Below are 13,450 nucleotides of genomic sequence, written 5' to 3' on the forward strand. Positions count from 1 at the left end.
AATTAGGCTGCAGCTGATGTTCATAACAGCATTAAGCAATCTTTTCAATTAGAGATTGGATAATACAGGTACACAGTAGTTTACCAGAGTTAGCAGTCACTTGTTGGTCTGAAAAATTTGGCAATCCCTTTGCTACACTATTTAGAGCTCTTAATTACCTGCGTGAGCCAGTCTACTATTGCTGGTAGTAGCACATTGAAACGGTGCCTTTCTCCCAGCTTTGTATCTCTGTGTCAGTCACCCAAGAGGAATAGAAACTGAGCAGCCCTGCTAATTGCTTGAACTTTGTCTTTTCTCAGCAAACTCTTTCCTTACTTTGACATAAGGTGCTTAAGGTACCTTATATCTTCAGTGAGGAAAAAGAACTTGTAGCTTGCACCTGTGCTAGCAATTGGGCTTGCTGGCGTGTGCAGAAGTTATCAGCTGTCTAGCCTTCTTTTAAGATTTTACCTCCTGAGAGAGATGTTAGGCAAGAGAGGACCACAGCTTTATTAAATGCTTAAAATTATTCTGGCATCCACTGGGGTTTCCTTATCTACCCATTCCATAGGCTCCCCCAAGCTCTCTTTTTCTCTTGGTGCCTTAGGAGATACTGCAAACCTTCTTTGTTCCTCTTCTTTTTGAGGGGCAGAGGAGAAGTTGCCTTATGTCCCCACCACAGTCCTTCTTAGCACTTGTCTCCTTAAAGCTGTGAAAAGAAGTTTCCCACAGAAGCTAGGTTCTTTGTTTCACCCTCCAGAGAAAGCTTTTATTTGTTTGCTTGTTTGAAGCTTCAAGCAAACCCTTTAGAGCTGGATTTGCAAAGGTGCCCAAAAGGTGGCTAAGAGTTATGTAAGTATCTGGGCAGGTGACAGGCCCATGTTCAGGCAGTTTAGAAAACGAGATACTTATCACAATCATTAGGCACTACCTGCCTTTGGGACCATGGCCCTTGTTTTATCTGGGTTTCAGATTTTGCACACACAAAGTGTAGGGACAGTGCCGCTCTACTGCATATTATATGGATAAAAAATATTTATTAACAGCACTTTGAGATCCTCAGGTGAAGAAACAGTTTTACATTGACTAATATAACTGTGATGGGTTGACAGGGTAAAACTTGATGATCTTGAAGGTCCCTTCCAACTCTAACCATTCTATGATCTTTAGTTTCAAACTGAGGACCTTTGTTCATAAGGGTAATGAGAGTATACACCTGTGTCCCACTCCTTACATAGAGGAACAGCTAAATGCTTGATAATGGCACTTTTTTTTCCTCCTTCGTGCTACAGGTCCAGAAGCACTAGAGCACTTGACTTTGTTTTAATTGCTAAGCCACAAAGACTGCAAACATGTCGCTGGAAGACATCCACATGAACACCCAGGATTTGCTTGAAAAAAAACAATTAGATGCTGGAGGATTTGGAACAATTTTGTTATGCTTTCACAAGAAACATGGATATGTAGTATTAAAAAAAGTGTATACAGGACCCCAGCGCACTGAGTAAGTTACAGATCTTAGTTCTGCTTTTTATCTTTCGGTTTGTCTAAGGATCAATGGAGATAAGTCTAAATAAAGTGTAGTGATTTCAGATCTTAGTATTCTGGAGATACTGTATGTGGGGAAAATACTCTAAGACAGTACTAGCAGCCATCCTGCAAATTTTCTTTTTTTCCCTCAAGACAATTTTTTTAGTTTTACCTTTACCTCATTGTTCCAGTGAAGTTCCTGTTTTCTGTTGCAAGGTAGGCACTACTGTGAATTGTTAAGAATTGAGGGGACTCTTGCACCTTTAAGAAAAGACAGGAACTCATTGGGCACACGATATTGTCAAGCTTGTAGATCAATTTTCAGTACAATTGTCCAACCATAGATGTCCACTAGGAACTAAACACATGAGCTAGCAGCAAGACTCCAACCCCACGTGTATAATACCAAGAATGTAACCCTCTCTCCCTTGAGAAAAAGCAGAGTGAGCCAAGCCCACTGATCTAATTCAAGGATTGCATTAGCTGTTGATTTCAATGGATTCAAGTCACACTGCAGCTCTACTACATCAGAGCCATGATAATCCTAAAACTCTCCCATGAGTCATCCACTAGAGAGAGACAAAATCCCATGTTCTTCTAGTTTGAATTGTAATAAATACATTAACTGTGTTTTTATTTTGCTGGCGGAAAGAGATTCTAGTAGTTTGCAAACCGTAGTGACAGTCTGGGGTAAACACAATTGAAACGGATAAGCCTCCCTGGTTTATTTTGGGGTTTGTGTTTTTACCTTCTCATCACACAGGCTCATAAGTTTGTTATTCCTTAAAGTTTTGAACTAAAAGTCTTCAGCAAATTTACAACCTAGCCTAATGTAAATGAAACAGACACTTTTGTCTCTAGTACTAAAGGAACACAGAGGGAGAAAGCAGTTTCCTTTGAAGTCACAGGGTGGGAGAGCATTAGCAAGCAAGATAGCCTTAAATCCTTTTGCCCAATGACTAGAACAGGAGCAACAGTAAAAATGAGACTATTTAATACAATGGGTACCATCCTTCTTTAACACCCTTGGTGAGCTCCTAGCTTTGTACCTGTTACTATTGGTGTATCATACAGAGGCCTTGATAAAGTTAGGCTTTGAATTCATCGTAAAGCTCTAATTGTTAGTAAATGTTATCTCCATCCGTGTGGGTGGATCCCCTGTAATAAATCCATTTTGAACGTGAACATGAATACCAGCCCTTCTGGTAAGAGACATGTATAGTTTCCTGTACAAGAGGCAGTGGAGTGTGTCTTGATCCTCCTTGTCCAAAGGCTCTTTCAGCCCTGCCCTGTCCTGATCCCACCCCAGTTCAGGGATTTTGACATACATAAACAGCAGTGCACCTAGAAAATGGGTGCTTATGCACTTCTGAAAAGCAGGCCTTAAAGTCAGGCTAAGGAGACAGTCTCAGTGCAAGCCATTTGAGACTTAGAGAATATAACCTGACATGAACAAGGCTGTATCAATTCAAAACCAGCTGAAGGTATGGTTCCTCTTAGAGTGGCTCTAGGGATGATGACATTTTTGGCCATCATTGTCATTGTAAATTAACAGCATTTTCGAGCCTGTGTTCTTTCTAGCCTGACACCTAAATTCAGTGTAATTTCTGTTTTACAGATATAACGCTTCCCTCCTTGAAGAAGGCAAGATTATGCGCAAACTGCAGCATGACCGTGTGGTAAAACTACTAGGTATAGTTTTGGAAGATGGCAACTACTCACTTGTGATGGAGTATGTGGACCGGGGGAACATGATGAAAGTGCTACAGAAAGTGAGCAGTGAATTGCTTCATCCCTTGCCACTCCTTAGGATTGATGAGATACTTGAAAGTGACAGGATGCTATTGCTATCTCCAAAGAATGGAGTCTTTAGTTTCTCATTCTCCTATTTTTGTATGAAAGGGCTAGTGGTAGCCCTGCCTTCTCTAGAGAGAGCAGAGGACAGCTATGGCTTTCACAGCACGAAGGAGCAGACCACAGTTATAGGTTTGGAGTTATAGAAGCATTTATAGAGATATGCAGAGAACTCGCTAAAGAACAGTTCTGTAAACATGGAATGACACTAGAATTACTGTAATGTGAAAATTTAGATCCAAGAAGGACCTTGGTTCTTTTATAGCCTGGGTTGAAAAGAGGTAGCCTTGAGACTGAAAAAGAAACTTTTTTAAAGACTGTTTTTTACTTTGATAATTGTAGTAGCCTTTTTTAAAGACTGTTTTTTACTTTGATAATTGTAGTAGCCTTTTTTAATAGATGGTACTTCTGTTCTTTATTTTAGGTCCCACTGCCTTTGTCAGTGAAAGGGCGTTTTGTGCTGGAGATCACAGAAGGAATGCTTTATCTGCATGAGCAAGGCTTTGTACACAAAGACCTAAAACCAGAAAACATCCTTGTGGACACAGATTTCCACATTAAGGTACTTGTTAAAATGCAAACAAAGCAAGCTGATGATTTAGGTTGAAGAACCCAGTTCAGCTACATTGGTTAGTGTTCCTCGCTGGTAGATGAACTCCGTTGTAGTCCAGCAAGCTATCACTAAGAGAGTGTTAGCAGTGAATCATTGAAGTATGGTGGCCTGTAAAACCTCTGAGTCTGAGATTTGTTTAATCTTCCCCCCATGTGTGCAAAAAAAAAAAAAAGAAAATTACTAAGTGTATTAAAAAAAAGAATAATATTGTTGACAATGAACTACAAATAACAAAAGAGCTAGAAAGAAAAAAACAAACCTTAACATGCAGAGATTGAAACAAAACAAAATGTCTTATGGATCATGTCTTTTTTCCTTTACTGCTTGAATTTCTTTTCCTGCCTTTACCTCCTCCTTTTTATTCTTTTCCATCTTTTGCCTATTATCTTTTCCTCTTTTGTCTCCCTCTTTTTTTCCCTTAGTCATCATTTTTAAATGACTGCCAGCAGCTGCAAAAAAAGCAGCAGGAAGCTACTTCAAAGAAAGGTTCATAAGCCCGTTCTGAAGCCCTTCTATTAACTTTAGTGGGCTTTTGGATCGAGACACATAGATACAGAGTCTTCTGCTGAATAAGCCTGAGTAGAATTTGCAGCAGTTCTCATCCAATGTCCTGTCTCTGGCTAAGGTGAGTTGCCGAAATAATCACCCCATTACAGTATGAAACTACAGAAGAAATTCCTGTGAAGAGAGCTCTGTCATTCAATATTTCTCAAGCATATATTAGTGAGAAGTGATTTGACAAGGTTAATGTAATAGCAAGTCCTAGTGCAGTATGAGTAGCTTGTAGATAAGAGATAGCAATTAATTTTTTTTTTTTATTTTTTTTTTTTTTGCAAAAAATAAATTTAAAAAGGATTAAATGTAAATTGTATGGTTTTTTGGGTTTCAGCTTGCTTTTATGGACAGGACCAAAGTAGGCTATCATCACTGAACCGGAACCCAGGATCAAATTCAGAATCAGATCAGACATCCTTAAGCAGCTTTATCAAAAGTATAATTTAAGGTAGCTGCTGTATGATTTATCAGCTTGAATATATCTAACATTGCCAATATGTATAAAGAGAAATAGTTGTTCTAGGAAACTGCAAACGTAGGAAGATTTATATCATATCTTCCTCTATCCCATTAGACCTCATCTCACTTGTAGACATGAACTTGGACTCCTACTTCCTCAGCAGGATGTCATTTACATTTTCCTACTCCTCAGAATGCATGACCTCTAAATTTAGCCCAACGCTTCAGAAACTCAAGAGGAACAATAAGCTGGTTAGAGGCAACAAGAGAGAAAAGAAAAGCAAGTTAGAAGCAAGACAAGGCATCATCTCAGTGTTATCTGAAATGATTGGGTTGCACCAATCAATTTGACAGCTGCCTGTGGCCAAGAGAGACGGTCTCATTTTCTTCCATCTTTCCTCTCCTGTTGACCTTGTGTGGCCTTGTGTTGGCACTGATGCTAATCTGACCACCCTGCCCTGATTTAGGAAGCCAAACCAGCAGATTAAAATTTTCCTTGATGGCGGTGCTACCCTTCTGTTGCTTCAGCCAGCCATTTGAATGCCCTGCGTTAGGTCTTCCCAGTGTCAGGTAAGTGTCAGAGCTGGAACAGGAGGAGCAGCTGGAGGCTGCAGGGATATGAGGGCAGGATCACTTTCTTCACCATCAGCCATTAGTCTAGTTGTAAAACTCCACCCTAAAGTTTCAGTAATGTCACCTTGTCAAGCACGCAGTACCCACATGTCCCTGCTTTAACTTATTCCATGCTATCCTTTTCCATGTCTCTTTGGCATACATGTCACATTTTAGATCCTCTTCCTCCCCCTTTCTGTAGGAAGATCTAAGGAAATAAAGTTAAACGAATTCTAAATGGAAAAGGCAGTGAGGGAGGAGGGATATGTGGCCATCTCATAGGTTATTTCTGGATTTTAATCTCAGCTGCTTCTATTCTGCCACAAGCACTGCAAACAGATCTTGAACATAATTGTCAATATGAGTGAAACCAAACTTTTTTCATTACATTGTGCAATTGTTCCAAGTGGGGTTATATTAGTAATGAAGGTTCAGCCTGATGGTTCCCAGTTGGCAGTGATACTTTATTTAGAAAAAAAAAGACCCAATAAAATGACAAATAGTTTGTTTTCCTTTCTTGTTGCATTTTTTGCAGCGTTTCATTTTTAGGTAAGCTACTACAAGTTATTCATTATAAAATTGAGCAGTGCATGAAATACTTGTTTATCTCCTCTTCATCCCAGCACTAGCTCTAATGTGTTTGATTTATCAGATTGCAGATCTGGGTGTTGCCTCCTTTAAGAACTGGAGTCGGCTGACCCATGAGGAAACTGTCCGGCAGAAACAAATCAAGACCACTTGCCAGAACAACGCTGGGACCCTTTTCTATATGGCCCCAGAGCATTTAAGTTGTCTGCATGTAAAACCTGTGGAGAAATCAGACGTTTACAGCTTCGGCATAGTGATGTGGGCAATTTTTGCTGAGAAAGAGCCATATGAACGTAAGTTACTTCCACAAAGGCGCTATCACAAAGTTAAGCTATGAATGTTATGCATTTATAAAATAAAGGTTAGTAGATTAAATTGCCTCTGGCCCAGAATAACACGTGTTCGACACCTCATGGCCAGGAAGAGGCATGAGTCGCATAATTCCTGACGTGTAAGAATGGACAAGGACATCTGAATTGAAATGAAGGCATGAGCCCAAGCTCTTCATATCCCCCACAGTGTGGGCATAAACCTGCACTCAATGGCAGAAGACAAACCTTGGGCAGGCAAGGATGGAAACTTTGGTGTACGCTATTTCCTCAGGTGTGCTAGTTATGTGTGGTTTGGTCTTTTTATTGAATGCCCTGCATTAGGTCTTCTATTGGTTTGGTTTTGGGGTTTTTTTTAACAGGAATGGTCACACAGCCAGTTACTGCTTCTCAGCTGCGTGGTGCTAATTTCTCAACAAGCAGTAATGTGCGCATGTAGAGCAATAGGAACAGACTGTGGAATTCCGGAGTAACATGTTTATCATTTTGAATGGATTTTTTGCTAACTAAATGGCTAAATGTTGCCTGTGTGGCCATCTTTGTGTTCATACCCAGTGCGGAGCATAACTGAGATTCAGGTTCTAGAGAGCTAGATCTGTCACCTTTACTTTTATATGTAAAACATACCCAGTGCAAATAAACTCATTAGTCTTAAAATAAATCTCTAATCTGTAGAAATTAGGGTAGTGAATTTGGATTCACTAATGTGAGAGGTTTCTAGCTGTAAATCAGGCATCTTTCTTTGAAATCTTCTTTTACATATCCACAAACACACAGGGACCTGCTTTGCTATTTCTTTTACCTATGCAAAACTCACTATTGGGATCTGATATTAAATTTTATTTTCAGATGGTATAAATGAAGCCCAGATTTGCTTTGGCATCATGAATGGAAACAGACCAGACATAAAGGAGATCACTAATAAGTGTCCAGTGGAAATTATTGACTTAATGCAAGAATGCTGGGATCAAGAGCCAGAGAAACGGCCAACCTTTGCAGGTAAAGCATTGCTTTGGGATTACTTTTTGTTATGTGTCTGTCGATAGTTTGTAATGCAGCAAAATAATTTTGAGTGTTTTCCTCTTAAATTATAAATTTTTGCATTGAAAATAGAAATATCAATTCGCATGCCCAGTAAAGCCTGCTTTCTTTACCCTGACTGAAAATGGGTTATGGTCCAGTGCTTACAGACTTGAGAATTACTAGTGAGTTGATGGAGCTAAGACACTTTATACCTGCTGATAATTTGTCTTCAGCACAGTATAATCTTCCTGCTGAAATTTACAGAAAAGCTAACATCAGGGGACATATCTTGGGTAAGGCTGAGAAAATGCTCTGTTGAAACTAGCTTCAAAAGCTGTCTCAGTTTAGCCTTCCAGGAGCAACACGACATCCTTTGACTAGCTAATCATCCTTTTGTGTGGTCAGATCCCAAAACACTTGCAGTCAGTCAAAGCCTTGACTGCAGGGTCTGGGAAGGAGATTAAGAGCATTCAGGAAACACCAGCCAAAATTCTTTATCTCCTCTTGCCTTTTCTTGCTGCTTCAATATGTAGTGCCAGAAAAAACAACCCCCAAAAAAACCAAGCAGAAAAAAAAACCTAAAAACAAACCCAAACCACAAAAAACCACTCCTACACATAACAGGAAACGGAGGTTTGGATTTAGATAGGGGCACCAAGAGCTGGTATACAACCAGCATGTACTTAAATACTCACAGGAAATTTGTATACCAGGAGGAACCCATCTACTATTTCTATATATATTACCTGCATAATCTACTGTTAATAGATTGAGTTTATAATTGCACTGGGTCTTAGCTTCTAATTTTCCCGTAGGCAAAATAGTGATATTTACCATGTTAGAAGATTATTTCCATCTTTAGCAGAGACAGGCTAGTTGTTTAATAAAACAACTGATTTGAACATATCTTATTTCTTGAAATGGGACAACCAATCTTTTGGCCAGTCAAGTCAAGGTGCTGTCAGCCAGAGATCATAGACAGAGAGCTTCCCCCTCCAAAGTGATACAACAACAAAAAGATACCTAGAAATCATCCTATTCTTCATTAAGGTTAAATGAACCATGTGAAAAAAATTCCAAATGTAGGTATAATTTTCTTGCTTCTGACTTCATACAAGTCTTTACTCAATCTTTATCCATTAAAATTATTAAATAGGTATAAATCGCTTATTTTCCATTGAAAAACACTTTCACTTAGTTCTTTTCTTTTTTCAGAAATTAGGCAAAGATACAAGCCATTTTACTATCAAAATCTAGAAAAAAATATTGAAGATGATCTGAAGAAGCTAAAAGTGAGTAAATTTCTATGCATTTTAAAATGTCAGTTCCCCACATCCCCTCTCCCCAACCCCAGTTATGTCCAGATTCTGCCACTTTGAGACTGATCACACATGACCAACCTGATTTCCTTCTGTGATAAAATAGCTGGATTTGTGAATGAGGGAAGAGCAGTGCATGTCATTTACCTGCGCTTTAGGAAGATTTTCAGCACTGTCTCCCAAAATATTCTTGTGTCCAAGTTCGGATGGGACTGTCTGAATAGGCAGATGAAAAACAGGTTGGATGGTGAGTCCCAGAGGGTAGCAGTTGGTGGGTCCTGCTTCACCTGCAGGCCATTAACAACTGCAGTACTACAGAGGTCTACTACAGTGGGACCCTCCCTGGTTTTCTCCTTTATCAGTCACCTCAGTGATGTGATGGAACACACTCTCATAAGGTGCACAGGTGACACCAGAGTAGGAGGACCAGTCAATACAGTCACAAGGGCAAGGCTGCCAGCTGCAGGCTGGAGCAGTGAGGTGACAGAAACTTTGTGACATTTAGAAAAGACAAATGCAATGTGCTGGACCTAGAATAACCCCTGACTTCAGTGCCAGCTGGGGGCTGCCTGGCCAGGGAGCAGCACTGTTGAAGAGGACCTCAGGATAGTGGTGAGCAGCAACCTGGACACCAGCCACAGCCTGCCTGGCAGACAGGAAGGCCAGCAACATCAGTGTCACAGGCAGCAGATCAAGCAGATCTGCTTGGCATTTGTTAGTCCTGCCATATGAGATGGGGCTGAGGGACCAGGGCTGTTTCAGCCTAGGTATGTGATGGCTTTGGGGGGACATAACAGCCTGCCCCATCCTATGAGGAGTTTACTGAGAAGACTGAGTCAAGCTCTTCACGGCAGTGCGTAGTAGGAGGACAAGACAGTGGATATAAACTGAAAGAGAGATTCAAATTGGATGTAAGAGGGGGAAAAAAAAAAAAAACCCAAACACTTTTCCCCATGAGGACAGCTGAACAGTGGAGCAAGTTACTTAAGGAGGTTGCCCAGTCACCATCATTGGAGATTTTCAACACCCAACTGCACAAAGCTACCAGTAGCTGAGCTAACAACTCTGATGGCATAAATGACCCTGTTTTGAGCAGAAGGTGGGCCTGAGGTCCCCCAAAGTCTATTCCTACCTGAGTGACACTCCAATTCCTTGATAATACTTCAAAAAGCTTCTCGTATATCCATTAAGTCTCACTCATGAAATAAAATGTTATTTCTAGAGATTCAAAATTGCCAGAATCTGATTTAGAGTAAGTGTAAAAAACTCTGTAAATTCTTAGTAATGTTTTCTCCTGCATTCATTGTCTAATGAATCTCAGCCTGCTTGAGACAAGGAAGCTATACCACAGTATATTCCCACTGGGGAAACTTGAAATTGGGTGTTTTTCCTGAGTGCCCAAGTTGGTTTCTCTTACTTTTCTAGCTGTAGGTTTATAAATTATGATACAAAGAATGATTTCCTGAATGAAAATAAGAGAACGAGAACTTCTTGAACAATTGGGCTGATTATAATAAAACCTGTGATAAAAAGGTTCCAGTTTACTCACTTCAGAAGTACTGTTGGCTACCAGTGAGAACTCCTGGAATTAGAGGTTTAATCTTTGCAGTGAAGTGAGGCTCAGAAGAGTACCTGCCCAGTTATTTTAACTAAGAAAAACAACTGCCTTTAAAGAAACTTGTAAATGAATCATTTCAAAGTGCTTACTTCTGTCACCACGTCTACAATTGTGGAAATGAAAGATTCTGGTTTAGAGAACATGTGATGTTTATGAAGCACCAGTGACGGTTCAAAAAAGCAGTAGAATTTTGAAAAATGAAACTGATGAAACAGATTTCCAATTTGACCAAACTCACGATTGTGAACTATATACATCTGATTTATGATAGTGGCCCCAAATCAGGATCATGGCCAATTATACTCATTGCCTTAGCTCTCTGCAAATATACCTCTCAAATTATAGGGACCAAAGGACCATTTAGAAAGTGGGCTGTGAGTCTATTACTTTCACAGGAAGGAAGTCCTGATCAGGGCACAGAATGTGAATACAGCATCAAAGGCAAGTCAGTGTGGTGAACCATTAGTACCACTTCAGTAGCAACATGAGTTAGAGAGTTTGGGCATAGCCTTCCACACCCAACTAGCAAATTGTGGAAGCAGAATCCACAGCCTCCTAACTAAAAGGACCACAGAATGGCTAAAGTTGGAAGGGATCTCTGGAGCTCATATGGTCCAACCCCCTTGCTCAAGCAGTTCAGTTACTTGAGTAAAATCTAAGGATCTAAGATGTAATGCACTGTAGAATGTCATCTTTTGCTTTCAGAAGGAAATACATTTTTTTAGAAGGTATAGTGGTTATTGATTTTTAATCTGTGAAAGTACTTCTTGGGTTTAATTAAAAGCAAACAACACACTCCCTACTTCTAGAAATTATTTTATGAATAAGCAGCACTGGGGCAATTGAGAAATAAGTTTTCCAGGCTAAAAAAATTCTATGAAGGCAGAATAATGGGAACCATCAAAGGAGTAGAACAGGAATGGATTTTGCCCTCACTCTAATGAAGTGAGGATGAGGGCTTGCAGAAAGGAAATTGTACTGTATCTGTCTGAAGATTTGCTCTGAACTACTTGTTCTTAATACTCTTCGTAGAAGTCAACATGGCCATATCTGAATGTAAATCCTCTTCCCTGTTCATGAAGGTACTCACAAAATCGGATGCATGTTTGCTACCTTTACCTCAGCAGCATCCTCTTACTAAGATTATTTGCAGAAAGTCTAGCTATGAAGTACAAGACAGACAATCCAAAACTACTCTGTCAGGATTAAGCTCGCAGTTAGGTAGGTGAGGGTATTGTTTGGCCAACTCAGAGTACTACATACTGCAGTTGCGCTGCAGTTGATCCTCCCTTCATTGAAGAAAAGATTTTGCCTGTTTGTAGCAAAGCAATGGGTATATTCTGTCAGCCTATGCTCTGTGTAAGAGTATGGCATTTCTTCCCCCACATTCACAGAATCTGCTCATCCATGCCACTTCACTGGGGAGCTATGCTGTTTCCTGTTACCTTTAGTTAAACTTTTGCCTGTAATTTGATCATTTGTTCTTACTTACATGCAGCAAATGTGGCCCGAGTCAAATGAACTGCTGAATAGCATGCAGTCCCTTCAAATAGATGCTGTAGCAGAAGATACCAGTAATGGTCAAGTAGGTAAGTCGTTTACTAGCACATCGTTATTCTGTCAAAGATAAAGGTGTGTATGTGTACAAAGTAAGCAATCTTACCATTAAGGAGTTGTGAAGAGACTCAATTATTGAGGGCTTCAGAGACAACTGTAGTCACTGAAAAGATTAAATTGGCTCCCAGAAGTCATGCTTACTATTTGAATTTTTCACAATCTACAGTTTGAACCCATTTCATTCTACACTCTTCTGCTTTTCTCTCCTGTGCTGAAAATTTTGTTTAACATTAGACTTTTCAATGGTCACTTTGATAATTACTTTTCATACTCAATCTTTCTTCCCATCCTTTTAGGCACTCCATCTGCTTGGTCTGTAGGCTTTAATTTCATGAAGACTTTTCTTTTTCCCACTCCAGCCTTTCTTACGAACGGTCTGGATATGACCAGGACACATAATTATAATGTATTCCTTTGTTTATGACCCCTGTCTCTATGGAATCTATCTGAGGAGCACTAATAGATGAATTTTATCTCCTTTATCTCATATTTTTTTTCAAATCTTGAATGAGTTGCATGTTTCATGGTTTTATGGAGCTGTCACACTGACACATGCCGATATAGTTTACACTTTTGTAGTATCTGGAATTCTTTTACCACATTTTCTTAATGACAAAGGATATAGGATCATATATAAATCACACCGCTTAAAAGCAACAATATCAAATTCAACAGAAATAAAGTCCTGCTGAGTTCACTCACACCATTTGAAAGACATTATTAAATTAATAATGTTAAACTGCAACATGCAACTCATGCTAGGTTTGCTATAACTATTCTTCAGTAGAATTTATGGACTTAATAGGGCAGCCCCACTGCTATATCTTTAAATGAGTATAATTACATTTCCCTATCACGTATGACTGCAGCAGATTACAGATGCTCTTGTATTTTAAATACAAAAGCTATATTGTGAATCCATACTGCAGAAAGATACTATTTTGACAAATGTCAGTCAAAATCAGGGTTTTTTTTCCTCCAGTCAATGGGCATTACTCAGACAGTGGTAGTGAAAGAAATCCCACAGGACCTGTTCCTACATCTCAATCTTGCCTGGGAGAATGGATGCCATATAGTTTATGCTAATAGTGAATTGCTAATAGCTGTCACTTTTGATGAGATTGTTTCTGTATTAGGTTATTCCTCCCACTCCCTCTCTAGCAGCAGTAACGAGAGAAGCAGAGTGAGTCAGACTGAAGGTGTACTAATATACAGCCATCAAAAGGAACTAGTTTTGGTCCTGCCTAATACAGACTGAATTCATGTAATGTGGAAAAAAAAAAAAAAAAAAAAAAAAAGCCAAAAAAAACCTAGTTCATTGGCATTATTTGAGCAAAACAAAAGCACATACATA

General features: G+C 39.5%; 1 protein-coding gene across 1 annotated transcript in view; it reads left to right on the forward strand.

The window, feature by feature from the left end:
- Window positions 1–1,190: 1,190 nt before the first annotated feature.
- RIPK1 (receptor interacting serine/threonine kinase 1) overlaps window positions 1,191–13,450 on the forward strand; it is a 21,038-nt gene continuing 8,778 nt past the window's right edge. Inside the window, exons 1-7 of the mRNA XM_014940736.1 lie at window positions 1,191–1,483; window positions 3,128–3,281; window positions 3,788–3,925; window positions 6,255–6,483; window positions 7,369–7,518; window positions 8,758–8,834; window positions 11,978–12,068. Of these exons, the coding sequence (XP_014796222.1) occupies window positions 1,332–1,483; window positions 3,128–3,281; window positions 3,788–3,925; window positions 6,255–6,483; window positions 7,369–7,518; window positions 8,758–8,834; window positions 11,978–12,068 (991 nt within the window). The 5' untranslated portion in view covers window positions 1,191–1,331. The remainder of the gene's footprint in view (window positions 1,484–3,127; window positions 3,282–3,787; window positions 3,926–6,254; window positions 6,484–7,368; window positions 7,519–8,757; window positions 8,835–11,977; window positions 12,069–13,450) is intronic.

The sequence above is a fragment of the Calidris pugnax genome, unplaced genomic scaffold (genome assembly GCF_001431845.1).
Source record: "Calidris pugnax isolate Ruff unplaced genomic scaffold, ASM143184v1 scaffold8, whole genome shotgun sequence".
Taxonomy (NCBI): domain Eukaryota; kingdom Metazoa; phylum Chordata; class Aves; order Charadriiformes; family Scolopacidae; genus Calidris; species Calidris pugnax.